The following is a 14,373-nucleotide window of genomic DNA, read 5'->3' as shown; positions in this document are numbered from 1 at the left end:
GATTCAATATTATGATCAGAGAGAAATACATATAAATACCTACGACGACGACTACGAAAACAATATGTCTATTCGTGTCATCTCGTAGTACCGAATGAAATTATCGATCGAATTGTTCTACGTTTACAGCTAATTACGTAGATATCACTCGCTTCTTATCGAAGTTCACATTCGAAAATCAAACATCTGTGGGAATTGTCCTAGCTATGGCCGGAGGGGTCGAGGGGAGCTGCTGCAATCAGCAATATAAAAACGGCCAGTTTTGTAGTTTAAATATTTTTCACGGTATGTGTACTTACACGGCGCGTTCACACGATATATAATTACATTTATAAAAGATATCGTCCGGCCATCTTACTCTCTCACTCACACTCTCTCTCTCTACTCTTTTACTCGCGTACGGTTTTATCAAATTATTGATAAGAGTGGTTTTATGTAAAATTTCTTCATCGTTGATTTGTAATTATTTAGTGAGCAGAATTTTTCATTTTATTTTACCATAACGCGCGATATAGACTACAAACATCCATTAAACAGTATTTACCTTTTATTTTTGTGTTAAGAAATTTATCAAAATCATGCAGTCCGGGCTTCGAATGCAGGTAATTATTTTTATTCACGTTTTTATATAATTTAATCGCTACCGTTGATATATTGACAATGAACTTTGTAAAGTTTGAGATTTTTTTGCGTACTTTTTTTGTGATTTTTTTCCACTTCGAGTGTATTTTTTTTAAGAAGAGAGGGGATTTATTGTTAGGAGAGGAAATTTGAGTTAATTTTAGACCCTGTGGGGCTTTTTAATGTGATTTTTCTAAGGGTTCGAAATTTCCACCAGGTACCTTGATTTTTATTGGGGTCACAATTTTTGATGATTTTTTTTGGAAAGAATCATACTAGGTATCAGCAAAGAAGAAAAAACAGATAATTTCACCACATATCAGAGATTTTTGATTAATTCTCATTTTCTCTCAAGATAAGAAAAAAATCATTAAAATTTTCGCACGTGAAAAGTTTTTATAAGTTGAGAATGATGACCTGAAAGTTGAAAAAAAATATACGAACCAATAAATCACAGAACATTAAAATTTGCTATAGAAAAATTCAAGCTCCAAAAATTTTCTGGATCAGAAAAAAAAGATCAGGAAGAGAAAAAAGTTACTTGCGCCTTGTATCATAAAAATAGAATAATTTTTGAGAGTTATCGTTATCGGTAGTTATAATTTTAATTCTATTCTCATTCAAAAGTGACAGAAGACACCTTCTTATCAAAAATAAGTGCAACTGGTGACTAAATTGGAACTTTCGAGTTTACAAAATTTGATTCCTTGAAGCTTTCGATTTCAGAAAACTACATCACCAAATTAAAAATTGGTCAAATACATTTTTCTTAGAAGTGGGTGGGGGGGGGCAGAAAATCATCACACAGGCAAGAATAAGAGCAAAATAACTATGAGTTTTTCGAGCTTTCCAATTAACGAAATTCTACTTATTCCTACTAAAAATTTTAAAAGTTGAAGAGCTGTAGGAAGATAAATCATAAATAAATTCAACAAATATCGAAAAAAAGTCATCAAGAGGTGGGGGGCAGGAACGAATGCTCAATTTGCGGAACACCAAGTATTGCTGCGACATTTTTGATTGCAGAAAATTTAATCACCAAAACGTCTTGAAATTAAAATAAAAAGGATGAGAGGTGGTGGGAGGGGGGAATCCTTCCTTCACAAGTCGATTATGAAAAACGAACGAAAAATTAAAAATCAACTGAACACGTTTTTAGAACAAAAATTCAGAAAAATGTAAAATAAATCTCAAGGAAGTGGGTGTGGTAGTGAAGGTGAAATTCAAAATTATCACTTCATGAAGTTTCATATTCGATAAAAGTAATCTTGTCTTTTTTTTATGTCATCGATTCGTGAATGGGACGAGGATTTGTTTTACAACCAACTTGTTTTAAAAAGTTCAAATAAATGATAAATTTACTGCTGGGGTTCATCAATGGGTTGGAACAAAGATTTTGTACCTGAAAAAAATAGGATTAAGTCTGCAAAATATTACATGGAAATAGTAAAAATATAGGCTACCTCACATTTTTAAAATGTGGCTCAAATTCGCAAATTGACGCAACATGTTTTCAAGAGTGAAAAATTTGATTATAAGTAATTAAGTATACCAAATGAAATTACGTTGATGAAGAATATTTCGATTAAATTTTCAGACTAAATGACGGATAATAAGATAATACGAATTCATAACATCGATCAAAACATGTTGTATCTCAATTCTCGAAATACAATCCGCGTCAGGCGATATAATTATCTTGATATTTAATCTGAGATAGGACACATTACAGAGTAGGTAGGCCTAATACGCGCACGAAAATCGAAATATAATCGAATTCTTTGTGACTTATTAAAAGTTCATCATAATCCTTAAGCAATATCTCAGATCTGTGGCCCAGATTCAATTTTATAGATATTTTAGAATAAAATCGATGAGACGATGAATTCATATTTTTCATGTCGTTGATGATTTTAAGCAAAGACAGGGAACAAGACGATAACCGAAATCAAAACCACAAAACTACCAAATTTTGATTTCATTGCTATGATTTTTTACACACCTATTTTTCTCAAAGTTTGACTAGGCAAATGATAAACAAAACCATTAAAATTGCTGATCAACGGAAAGAAAACGTTTGAAAAACCAAAACAGAAACTAATGTCAAAATTCACTTTGTTTTCAGTAACTAGTGAAAAAAATCTTAAACAGAACAAAAATGTTAATTAATATATCTCACAAATTTCTAATAAGTTCTGCCAAACGCAAAAAAAATACAATACCTCACTTTTCGTGCGAAAAGTCGGCAAAAATCAAAATTGATCCATTCTAGAAAATTTTGAATTTTAGCATCGCCCTTCCCCTCAAACAAAATTTATTTTATAGGTACTTAAATTTTCAGAAACTGGTTTGAGAGTTTCAACAAGTTTTTCGTCATTTTAAAGAAAGTGATGATACAGAATGAAACATTGAATAAAAACTGCGCAGTATTGTTTATCTCGTAATGTTTTTCTGGTCGTGGGAGTGATCAGTAGGTACATAGTAAAAAAAAGAGATATAATTTTTGGGAATTTTACTATGTACTTTTATTTTGCATTTAGAACTACCTACTTGAACATGAATTGTCCTTCAAACGTTTGGCGAGCAGATTTTAAATTTGACTTTTAAGAATTTTGAAAAAACTTTTGTATTGCTAAAATTATGTCAAACTCTCAAAAACGACTTTCTGATATTTTGCCAATCTTTTCTTCTTATTTGAAATTCTAAAAAAATCGAGTTTATATTTAAGCAAAATATATATCCATGGTTTAAAACTTTCCTCCAAAGGGAGATTTACCTCCATTTTTAAAATTTTTCAAAAATTTGAATTTGTCTCATTTTTTATGAAGAAAAATTGAAATTTGATTATAGTGATTGTGAGATAAAAAGCAGAAATTTAATTTACACTTGATTTTCTGACCTTAAAATCTATTATTTCTGGTTTCAAAGCGCTCCAGAGCTTTTGACAGATTTGGGAATTTTTTAATTTCCGAAAAATCCTGCGGAGAGGACTTGGAAATGAAATTCAATACCTACCTGCAAAATCAATTTTCCAACTTTTTTTTTCAAAACGCTTCTGAAGAAAAAGAGGGTCTAAATAGGCAGTAAAAGACTTGGAAAAGTTCAGCCAAAGTTGATCAAAAGGGCCACGAGGACAGTTGATGAGAATGGTGGTAAGAAAATGTCGCTGGATTTTGAGCAAATTTAGGGAAGACCTTCATTTTGAGTTGAAAGTTAATCAAAAACTTTTTTAGTTCCGTTTGTGCCTCTGGAGGAGAGACATTGGACATTTTCGAAAAATCCATGGTTTTTTCGCTCTGATTTCTGCCTATTTTTTTTTGGGGGGGGGATGGCCCAATTCTAAAAGATAGAATTTGAAATTCGGCATCGATCTCGCCTATTGCAATCAAAATCCAAGACCACTTTTATATAGAATTGACCGAGTGGCTGAAAATTGCAAATCACTGATTTTTGGCTAAATTCGTGTTTTGAAAATTTTTTCTCCTCCAATATTTCGCATGAATTGAGCCAAAAAATTGAGAGATATCCTTTCTTAAACTGAGGAAATATTTGGAATGCAGTGATGCCAATTGTTTGGTCACTTAATTGATAAACATAGCCAAAAACTTACCAAATGTTTTCAGTTTTTTGAAATTGACAATAATGATCAAAAAGTTTGCATCATTGTGTTTCAAAATATTGCCCCAGCTTGAAAAATGTCAACTTTCGATGTTTTGGCATAATTAATGAGAATAGGTATTATTTGAAATTTTTTTTCAATACGAATTTACCCAAAAATAAGTTATTTTCAATTTTCAACCGCTTCGTAGAATCCTAAAAAGGTCTTGGATTACCATGGCAATAGTTTAGGTCGACGCAGAATTTCAAATACTATATCTGTTGGAACTGACCCCATCCTCCTTGAGAGCCCCTACATCCTACATCTTCCTTCCAGGGGGACTTGCGGAGCTGAAAATTTTTCTGAGAGGTTTTCAACTCATTAAGGTCTTAATCAGACCTGATAAAAATTCCTCAACATTTTTTTTCGGAATTTTTTTGCAATTTTTTTGCAATTTTTTTTAAACTGAAAAATATTGAAATCTAAAAGAACTAAGACTCCAGAATTGCTTGAAACCGTTAAAAAAAAATTAAAATGAGGTATAAACCTGATTTCAGTTTTAATTTGATTGAATTTTGAACTTTTTCAAAGTGAAAGGGGCCTTTGAGTTTTGAAAAATTCGTTCAGCATCTGAAATTTTTGTGGATAATGAGTTTAAAAATACTATTTTGATTTTTATTGTCCAGTTCAAAAAATGTATGGTCTGTAGGGATCCCTTGTGAAAATTGTTCAAAAAAAAAAAACAAAAAAACAAGCACACTTTAAACTTTTTGATGGAACCTTAAAGATAACTCAAAAATTTCAATAATAATTTTTCAGCAATTTTCTAATCATGCTTTTGAAAATTTTCAGGTCTTCTGCACCTGCACAGTATATCTTTCTTATATGATGGTGGGCATCACCCGTGGATTCATCAATTTCTCTCATAAGCAGCTCTTAGAAGATAAAACTTTAAACTTGGATCACGATTCAGCTTCATGGATAGGTACGTAAAACAGCCTGTCTTTAAATACGTACATCGAACCAATTCCATATTCCTCCCTCAACTAATAAAATACACCTACTAACAATTTTTTTCGTTTTGATTTCAGCGAGTTTATGCATATTTCCAAATCCGATCGGTAGCTTACTAGCCGGATACTTGATGGATAAAATAGGACGAATATCATCGCTAAAATTATCCATTGCAATATTCTCTGTCGGCTGGATCTTAATTGCTTTCGCCTTGAATGTAATGATGCTATTTGCAGGTGTTTTCATCATCGGTATATCTGTAGGTAAGTAGGCCAAAAAAATAACTGATATCTGTAGAATACCTATAGAAAATAGTTTGAAGGACGAGAGGGGGGAGGTGTTCAATAAAAATAACCTCAATTGTTAGGGGGGGAGTCGTAACGAGACATCAAACTTTGAAGAAATTCAGGTCAAAATTCAAAAAAAAAAATCCTGGGAGTTTTCAGGAAAAAAAATCAGCCATTTCGAAGCCTCTTCAGAAAAACTTGGTCCTTTTTTTTTGAGTCCCTGTAGAAAGTTTTGTCGTCAAATCGGACAGGTATTTTCGTCCATCATAGGTTCATTGAAATTAGAATTTTGCGGATTGCTTCATTTACAAGTTAACCAATTAAATCAACTTCTTCAAAAATATTTCTACATTTCACAAAATTCCATATTCCAATAAGCAATTTACTTTCGGTAATTAGCCAATTTCCAACTAATTTTTTCATGACCTCTTAAACACCCTGTACCTAAACGTGTAAAAGCTAGTTTTAAAATACCCTACATAAAATCCCGATTCACTTGCTGCGAGTTCTTATTCAATTAAAATTAAATAACAGGAAACCGAATCCGGTTCATAGGTTCTACTTTATCTCGACCTTTGACCATAAACTCGAGTAAATCAAACTAGTTCTATCGACGACGTCAATAGCATCTCTAGCCTAGTTCGACAGTCTCCGCGAAAATTCCCATGTCACGCGAACATCAACCAATAAACCGTGCTAACAATCTCCTAAATTGCTCCAGCAGCACAGAGAAAATTCCAACATCGATAATTTTTAATTTTCAAAGATGTTCTGTTTCAATTTTTGAAATTGGCTCGGTTTTAAATAATGACGAAATTCACGTCTCGCATCGCGCAGCCCCCGCAATATAATTTTTTTGTTTCGAGAATTCGTCTCATCGTCTCTGCAGTCTCACGCCGCCAACATCTCTCATTTCTCTATCGAGAAAAATTAATATACATATTAAAAGCGACAATATTAAGCGAGTCAGGCGAAAATTTTCGCGAACTCGAACAGCATAAAAATCAACTACAGCAACGTATTGTCACACTGTAGATTGTTAAAAGACTACGTGACACTAAATAAATTACGCATTGTCCCACGCAGCAAACACCAGCAGAAAAAAAAACACCTACCGGGTCTTAGCTGTTGAATAGCACTTTAATGAAAATGAAAAATATTTAATCTCGCTATGGAGAGAACATTCTCCGCAATACCTCGTACAAAGAAGGCGGGAATATTTTCAAATTAAAACTTGAAAGCCTTTCTCGAGTCTACTAAAAAGTATACTCTCTATCATTCTCCTCTATGTATCAAAAAGAACGTGAGCTGTGTCGTCGAGACGAGGAGCACGACAGGGGCGGGGGGAAGGAGGGAAATAAGTCAAAATTTTGAATAACTTTAGTGTAAAAAAATTAATTAAACGTTTTCGTACGCCATATTAAGGATAATTTGGCTTTTGCATGCGATACTTATACAGTTTAACCTCGTGTTTCATTTTTTTATCTTTTTTTTTTTTTTTAATTCGACAGGAATGTTCTTGTGCAGCTCAGTATACGTGGCTGAGATCACCGAGGAAAGCAGCAGATGTATTTTATTATCAGTTTTCATAATTTTCTTCACATCCGGTATATCGTTATCGTACGTGGTGACTTGTTTCCTTCATTGGAGAACTTCGGCTGGTATTTTCCTCAGCACGTCGTGTTTGGTGCTTCTAGCCCTCACTCTGATACCCGAATCACCTCAATGGTACGCGGAAAAAGGCCACAAAGACAAGGCGATCGCCATCATTGAAAAAATGAGAGATCACAAGACATTCGACAAGGAATCCGAGTACAATCGATTTGTCAGCGCTAGAGCATCCAAAGATAACAGTGTCGTCTCTGTGGCTGCCATTGCCAAGAACTGGAAGCCCTTGGGTATCTTCATCCTGTTCCAGATCTGCGTCCAATGCTCCGGGTACTCGATTTTGATCAGTTACAGTAATAAGCTTTTCGGAAAGATTGATTTACCATTGGATCTGAACTATATTTCGATCGGATACTCGTTGAGTATCTTTTTCTCGAGCTTCTTGTCACCTTTCGCTGTAATCTGCTGGAGTAGGAAAGCTCTAATGAAGGTATCTGGTGTTGGAATGACTCTATCTCTGTCTGTAATGCTGTCCTGTATCAATATGCAAATCGATGGGAAACTCGCCTGGATCATACCGATATGCTCGTATTTCTACGTGATCACTTGTACAATCGGTAGCATAACTTTGAGCGAATGTATGCCTAGCGAACTGTATAGAACTGAGGTTCGTGGACTGATGTGTGGTGTGACTCAAGCTTTCTCTACTATTTTGACTGGAACGTTGATTAAAATATTCCCTGGAATTGCCGATCGAATTCCGGTTACTTATGTGCTATTGTTCTTCATCTTTTTCTCTTTCATGACCTTACTCTTCGGTATATTTATTTTACCAGAAACCAAAGGTAAAAGTTTGGATCAAATTCAAGAAGAATATTTTTCAAGGCGAAAGAAAGATAATTGCCTTGAAAATGGCATCAAACCTGAACCGAAATAAGCTTATAATTTTTTTTTTATCTTTCGATCATTTCATCGTCATTTTATACTATAGGATTCATTTTCCTCATGTGATATTATTTGTATATTACTTTTTAACCTAACGAGAGGTGTAATTTATTGTAAATATGTATTTTTTTTCCATGTTCGATGTGAACGTCTGTCTGTCTTTAAATAAGCGCCTGATTTGTATTTTAAAACTGAATTTTCCGCGGCGAATAGACTCGTCATTCGTGATGAAGTTTGAGAACTGAGAAAAACTAGGAGACGTGATTGATCTCAAAGTGTACTTAGATTATTTATCTCACTTTTTTTTTTAATATAAAAATTTCGGGAATGTGTTTATTTAAAAGGGGGAAAAAATTTATTACCTGTAATGACGAATTTTTTTCTCGTTTTCAAGTTTTACAACGTAAGACGAGTTGAATAATATTATCAATTAACCGACTGAATAGAATACTTAACAAACGAGGTTGCCTATTTCATACCGTAATGCAATAATTTTTAAGATATTTTTTTTCAAATTTTTTCAATTTTTTTCATCGTCGATGGACGAGTATTTTTAGTAAGTATATAAAACTCGCGATACCTACGTGTAGTCTATGATACCTAAATATACATAATTTTGTTTCGTTTTTTCCAGTTATATTTTTTTCTAATTTCGTAAAAATAAATAATTGAGAAAGCATTCGAGGTGATTTTGATTTTGAAAAGGGCGTATTTTTTGGACGAGTGCACAGGGAAAAAGAAGAAGACAACTTTTGGAAAATGAAAGAGTGTTTCGAAGCTCCCAACAAGTGTAAAATTCAAAAAATATATTTTTATGAACTCATGCGAAAAATTTCGAGATAAATTCCAACAAATTTCTATAATTAAAGTTACCTCATGAACAATAAAAAAAATAATCTGTCTTGGAATATCATCGCTACCCACTCGAAGCCTATGTTTCAGATGAAAAAGTGTACTGGGCCGGATTGTATTTTTTTTTAATTTTTCGAATAGAGAGGATGAAGTGACGAGGGATTTTGAAAAAGGTTAAAAAACTTGCTACTCAATATCAAAAGAAAATTGTGAAAAACGAAGACTTAAATAGAACCATACGCTTTTCTCCCTCGTTTACTTACTCTGCCACCCTTCACTGGAATGTACGGTAAGTATTTTTTTATCTAAGAAAACCACTTCACTTTCAGGCCTTGGAAAAAAAATTGATAAAAAATGGTGAAATTTCGAAAAAATGTAATTTTTAAAACCCCTTGAAAATCAGAACAAAAAATAAAACTACGAAAATGAATAAATACATACAAAAAAAAATTCAAATGTGGATACCAAAAATAGGTATTTTAAAATCAAATATGTAGGTAAGTACCTACGTTTATTTCAATAAATGATTTTCCAAAAAAATTTCTCAAATTTTCTCAAATTTTAATCTTTGAGTTCTTATTAGAAAAAAGGATAGGTGGCTTTTTTAAGATTAAAGCTCACACCTTGGCCTTTTCCATTACCTACGTTTTTAGAGATGATACCTATTTCTCAATTGTTTTGTGCTGTCACTTCAAATTTTAGGCAGAAAAAATTACATTACGAAATACCTTTGAAAATACCAGCACATTTTCTGTGAAAATGAGAAGGTCCAAGAGATATTTACCAATCCTTAAAATTCATTTCGATTTCAAATAATTTAATATGGAGGACAATTTGGTTGGATCGATGGAATTATTAAATTCGTGTATTTTGTACACGTGTGAATCTTCGCATTCATAAAGGTGTTCGACGTGGAAGTTCAATCATCAACTCTGTATAGGTAGGTATAATAAATCAGACGGAAGCTTCAGAGGCATAAAAATAAAATAATTGATCGAGTACACATGGTCCACTGATTTTAATACTTTATGTTTACAGGTTACATCAATAATTAAACTTATAAATGACCTATATAAGTAAGTATCTGTATTATTATGTGTTATTGAGTCGGTCTTCGATTTTAAATATAAGTATACCGGCTTTTATGAGTGCATGGGTCATTTTCAGAACTTCCTTCTTTATAAATGGATGGATCAAATGATTAAAAAATGCTGAATTTCTTCAATGGTGATCAGATGAGAATAATACACTTTCAGATGGAAAATAATCCACATTTTGCATCATTTAAATTTCCCAAATAAAGATTTCTCAAATGTTTTACACCCCCCCCTCCCACCTCCATTACATTTTTAAACATTTATTTCCAATAAAATAAAATTGCATTAAGTATATAAATTAATATTGTATGAAATCGTTTGAAGACGAATCCTCTTTCTCCCCTCCTCGTATGAATTTTTTTTAGTCAAAATAATTGACGATTTTACTGCTTTTCAAATCCATCTGCCAGCAGTGGCGTAGCCAAGTAATTTTGCCTTCATTTTTATGAAATCACCACACATTACGATACATTTCCAGAAAATTACCCCTCATTTCGATTTTTCATGCCTAAAAATCTGGTTTTGCCCCCTCCTTGAGAAAATCCTGGCTACGCCACTGTCTGCCAGTTTTCATTTTAAACTAAAATGAGTAAAAATTTCGATCAAATCTGATTTACTCGTATTTTTCAAAAAAATTCAAAATTGCACAATTTAGAAAAAAAAAACTATCTTTGCAGCTTCCCAACCAGTTCTCAAGTCAATGATTTTTTTTCTACACATCAGGGGGGAAAAGTAAAAACTTTTTTAAAAGAATGAAGAAATGATGTGATAAAATAGGAGTGAAGTTTCCTCAGCAAGAAAAATTTTGAATCACTGACATATTTTTGACATGGATAAGTATGTTTTTTGAATTGAGGATCTTTAATAAAATTGTGTACGTAACCCGCGAGACGATGATCCGTAAGACGCTGACTTTTGAAAACTTGGGAAAAAATGTATCAATTTCCTATTATTATCTAGGTATGTCAAAATTAATCAACATTAAATATTTAGAGTAGGTGTATATTATGATTTTACATTAGTTTGTCTGACTTGGAACTTGGAAAAAATGTCGATGAATTCTTCACATTATGTCAGACTTTTTGAAAACTTGGAAAAAATTCTCATGAATTTTTGATTCATGTCAGATAGATCAATGACCGTAAAAGTCCAGACAGCCAGTTCAATGTAACCTTAAAAGTTAAAAGGTTAGACAGGTAGGTCAATGACCTTAAAAAATCAGACAAACATACAGACAAACGGCTTTAGACAGCCATACAGACACTCAGACAACCCCGGAGGCCACACAGATGGACCAATGACCTTAAGAATCCAGACAGGCAGACAGACGACCTTGAGAGGTCAGATAGACAGATCAATGACCTTTAGAAACCAGCCAGCCAAGCGATCTTAGACATCCAGATAAGCACTCAGGCAACCTAGAGAGACCAGGCAGATAGGTCAATGACCTTGAGAAGCCATGCATGCAGACAGACAACCTTGGAAAGTCAATTGTCGGGTCAATGACCTTGAAAGTTTAGACAGACTGGTCAATGACCTTAAGAAGCCAGATAGAAAGACAGACGACTTTAAGAGGCCAGACAAAGGGGTCAATGACCTCGAGAAAATTCTATTTGATACTTTTCCGATTTTGTCCAACACTAACTCAAATTCTCCTCGCAGAGGAGACTTTATACTCCCATTTTTTCCACGCTAATGACAAAATTTTGAGAACAGCTTTAAAATCCACTAAAGAATGATAAGTGTTCAAAAAATTGAAAAAGAAACTTGATCTAAATTTACATTAAAAATCGCCAAAAGATTCGTTACAAACCGAAAAGTTTTCCAAATTTTTTTGGAAAAATGTATCGATTTATTTTCAAAAATGGAAAAATCCCCCAAAATCATAGGACAGAAATCGGCTAAAAATCGAAAAATTGTGCCAGAATTGGGGCGGGTTTCTCAATGATCTTAAAATCAAAAGTTGAGCAGAAGATTTTTCAAAAGTGACATGGGACGTGGATGTTCGTAGAGGACCGTGAAAAGGTTCACAATTGTGAAAATCAAAATATTTATTCGGAATGCGATAAAATGCTTCGAAAATTGCATAAAAATTAGGTTAAAATTCAAAACACATCCAAGTTTCAAAATGAAAATTTGAAATCGTCGTATGGTTTAGGCGTAGGCATTTTTAAAAGAGCATTAAAATGACTGCTTACAATCTGCAAATTTAAAAAAAATGCTCATTTCCGCTTGTTTTTCGAATTGCTTCAATTTTCCTTCCTTTCCACTTTCTTTTCTAAAATTTTCAGACTCCAGAGCTGAAAGTATCCAAAATCTTATCCACTGTGAAAATAATCAACTCGTGGAAAAATTATTAAATGTAATCTTTTTTATGTGAAAAAAAAACAAGAACATTAAAATTTAATATACCCCATTGAAGTTCGTGGCAAATTACCCCCTCCCCTCACTCTTCTTCTTGATGGCCTGTTTCCCACTCCTAGTAATTCTAACCACTTAAAAAAATGTCCCCATTAGTATTGTCGCAAAAATGCAAACTGAGAAAACAGTTTTCCATTTCATTTTGAAAAAAATTTCTATTTATAGGTAAGTATTTCAAATTCATTTTTATATTTTCAAAAAAAAAAAATTGGCCCATTAACTTATTTTTTTTGGTGAAGGGCGGGGATGAGAACAACTGATAAATGATGAGTAATTTTTGACCAAACATTTCGATAAGTTGATGAGTAAATGCTGTAGAAAAATACCAGATGGCATCACAGCCTTCTCCGATTGATATCAAATTAAGGTACTCAAATTTGTAACTCTCATTAAACCTCACATTCTACGAAAAACGTAATCGATATTCAACCCTATTAATTTTTACAACCAATAAATTTCCAAAAGCACGTGATGTTTTTCACGGTCTAAGAAACCTTCACGATATTTTCTCCTCCTAGGTAAGTGCCCTTTTAAAAAAGAAAAATTCCATTCCGATAAACTTATCGTGTAGTTTTTAAAAAACCGTGATTTTAACGAGTATTCACTATCTCTGCTCTACTACTTGTACCTAAGCTTATACATATGTACTTATTGAATAGATTTATTGTTAATTAGACGAGAAAATCAATTTTATAGCATTCCGCTCGTATAATGATGTTGCAGTTATCATGGCTTAAATTTAGCAAACATTTTATTTAATAGCTAAATTGTTTTGTGGCAGGCCACGTGTTGGACATGAGAAAAAATTTAGTCGAAATGTGCGAATTTTTTGGAGGAAATATTTCGGCGAAATTATCGTATCGATTTAATTACTTGCAATTCGCAATATTGTATCTACATCTCTTTGCATTATACAGGGTGTCCTCAAATTGAAAATTTGAATTCAACAGGGCAACGTTAAAAAAATAGGATGAATGAGCTTCATCAAATCAGTTCGATTTGGTGTTCAAGAACCTACTCCAATTTTGCTCAAATTTTTTTATAAGTTTCCTATCATTGGCTCCCTAACATTTTTTAAGGCAGAGTACTCTCAAAAATACTCTCCAAAAATTTCACAGGTTCGACATTCAGCTCGTGAGAAGGCCCAAAATTTTGACCAAAATGTGAAAAAATGTCAAATATAGTGTCTGAATACGAATATCAACTTATTTTTTTGATTCGACTCCAATATTTTGCTTTTCGATGAACCTATCACTCAACTTCATCTCAAAATATTCAAATTTTAAGTTTGGTAGCTTATTCTTTGGACACCCTGTGCATTGAAATAACACCTAATCGATAATTTTATAATATTTAAAAACTGAAATGGTTCTCACAAAAATCCTTTTTCATTCCTTCGCAATTTAAAAAAAATAAAAATCTATCTCGTTTCAATTCTATATCAATCGATAAAGCAAAACATCAAAACCTTGGAGTTTACTCCGATCAAATAAAAAAAAATCACATCAAGGAAGAGTATTCATTCGCTCGACCGAACTGTCTAAAATTCCACCTGTTTTCTAGTTCCCTAGTTTTTGCAATTCATCGCGGTCAAAGATACGATACCCTTTCGTTAATGAACTTCACCTTGTTTCTGATTTTGGACACGATTTCAACTATCTTGACTAATAGACTCGTTAATCAGCTACCATCACACGTGCTCGTTGCCAAATAATAATAATAAATTATTACAGAGGTTCGAGTCGAGTATCCCGCCGGTAAACAATCAAGTTGAATAAATATATTTTGGCACGAGTATGTTAAAACAACATTGGCTAGGTAAATTTTCATTTGACTGTTACTTTCTTTAAAACAACTTACCTATCTCGGTAGGTACATTTCGAATCGTTTCTTTATTGATTCAAAAAATTTTCAATCAGTTTTCTTTCGT

At 32.9% G+C, this 14,373-nt stretch overlaps 1 protein-coding gene across 1 annotated transcript; it reads left to right on the top strand.

Moving 5' to 3' along the window:
* The first annotated feature begins 290 nt into the window (after positions 1-290).
* On the top strand, positions 291-8,699 carry LOC135844643 (facilitated trehalose transporter Tret1-like). Its single transcript, XM_065362897.1, has 4 exons — positions 291-602; positions 5,072-5,204; positions 5,311-5,496; positions 7,032-8,699. Exons 1-4 carry the CDS (start codon positions 579-581, stop codon positions 8,063-8,065), a joined length of 1,377 nt encoding a protein of 458 aa, XP_065218969.1. The 5' UTR covers positions 291-578; the 3' UTR covers positions 8,066-8,699.
* Positions 8,700-14,373: the final 5,674 nt, after the last annotated feature.

This window comes from Planococcus citri, chromosome 4 (assembly GCF_950023065.1).
Source record: "Planococcus citri chromosome 4, ihPlaCitr1.1, whole genome shotgun sequence".
Classification (NCBI taxonomy): Eukaryota; Metazoa; Arthropoda; class Insecta; order Hemiptera; family Pseudococcidae; genus Planococcus; species Planococcus citri.
Note: the sequence above shows the minus strand (reverse complement) of the source record. Positions and strands in the feature narration are given on the sequence as shown.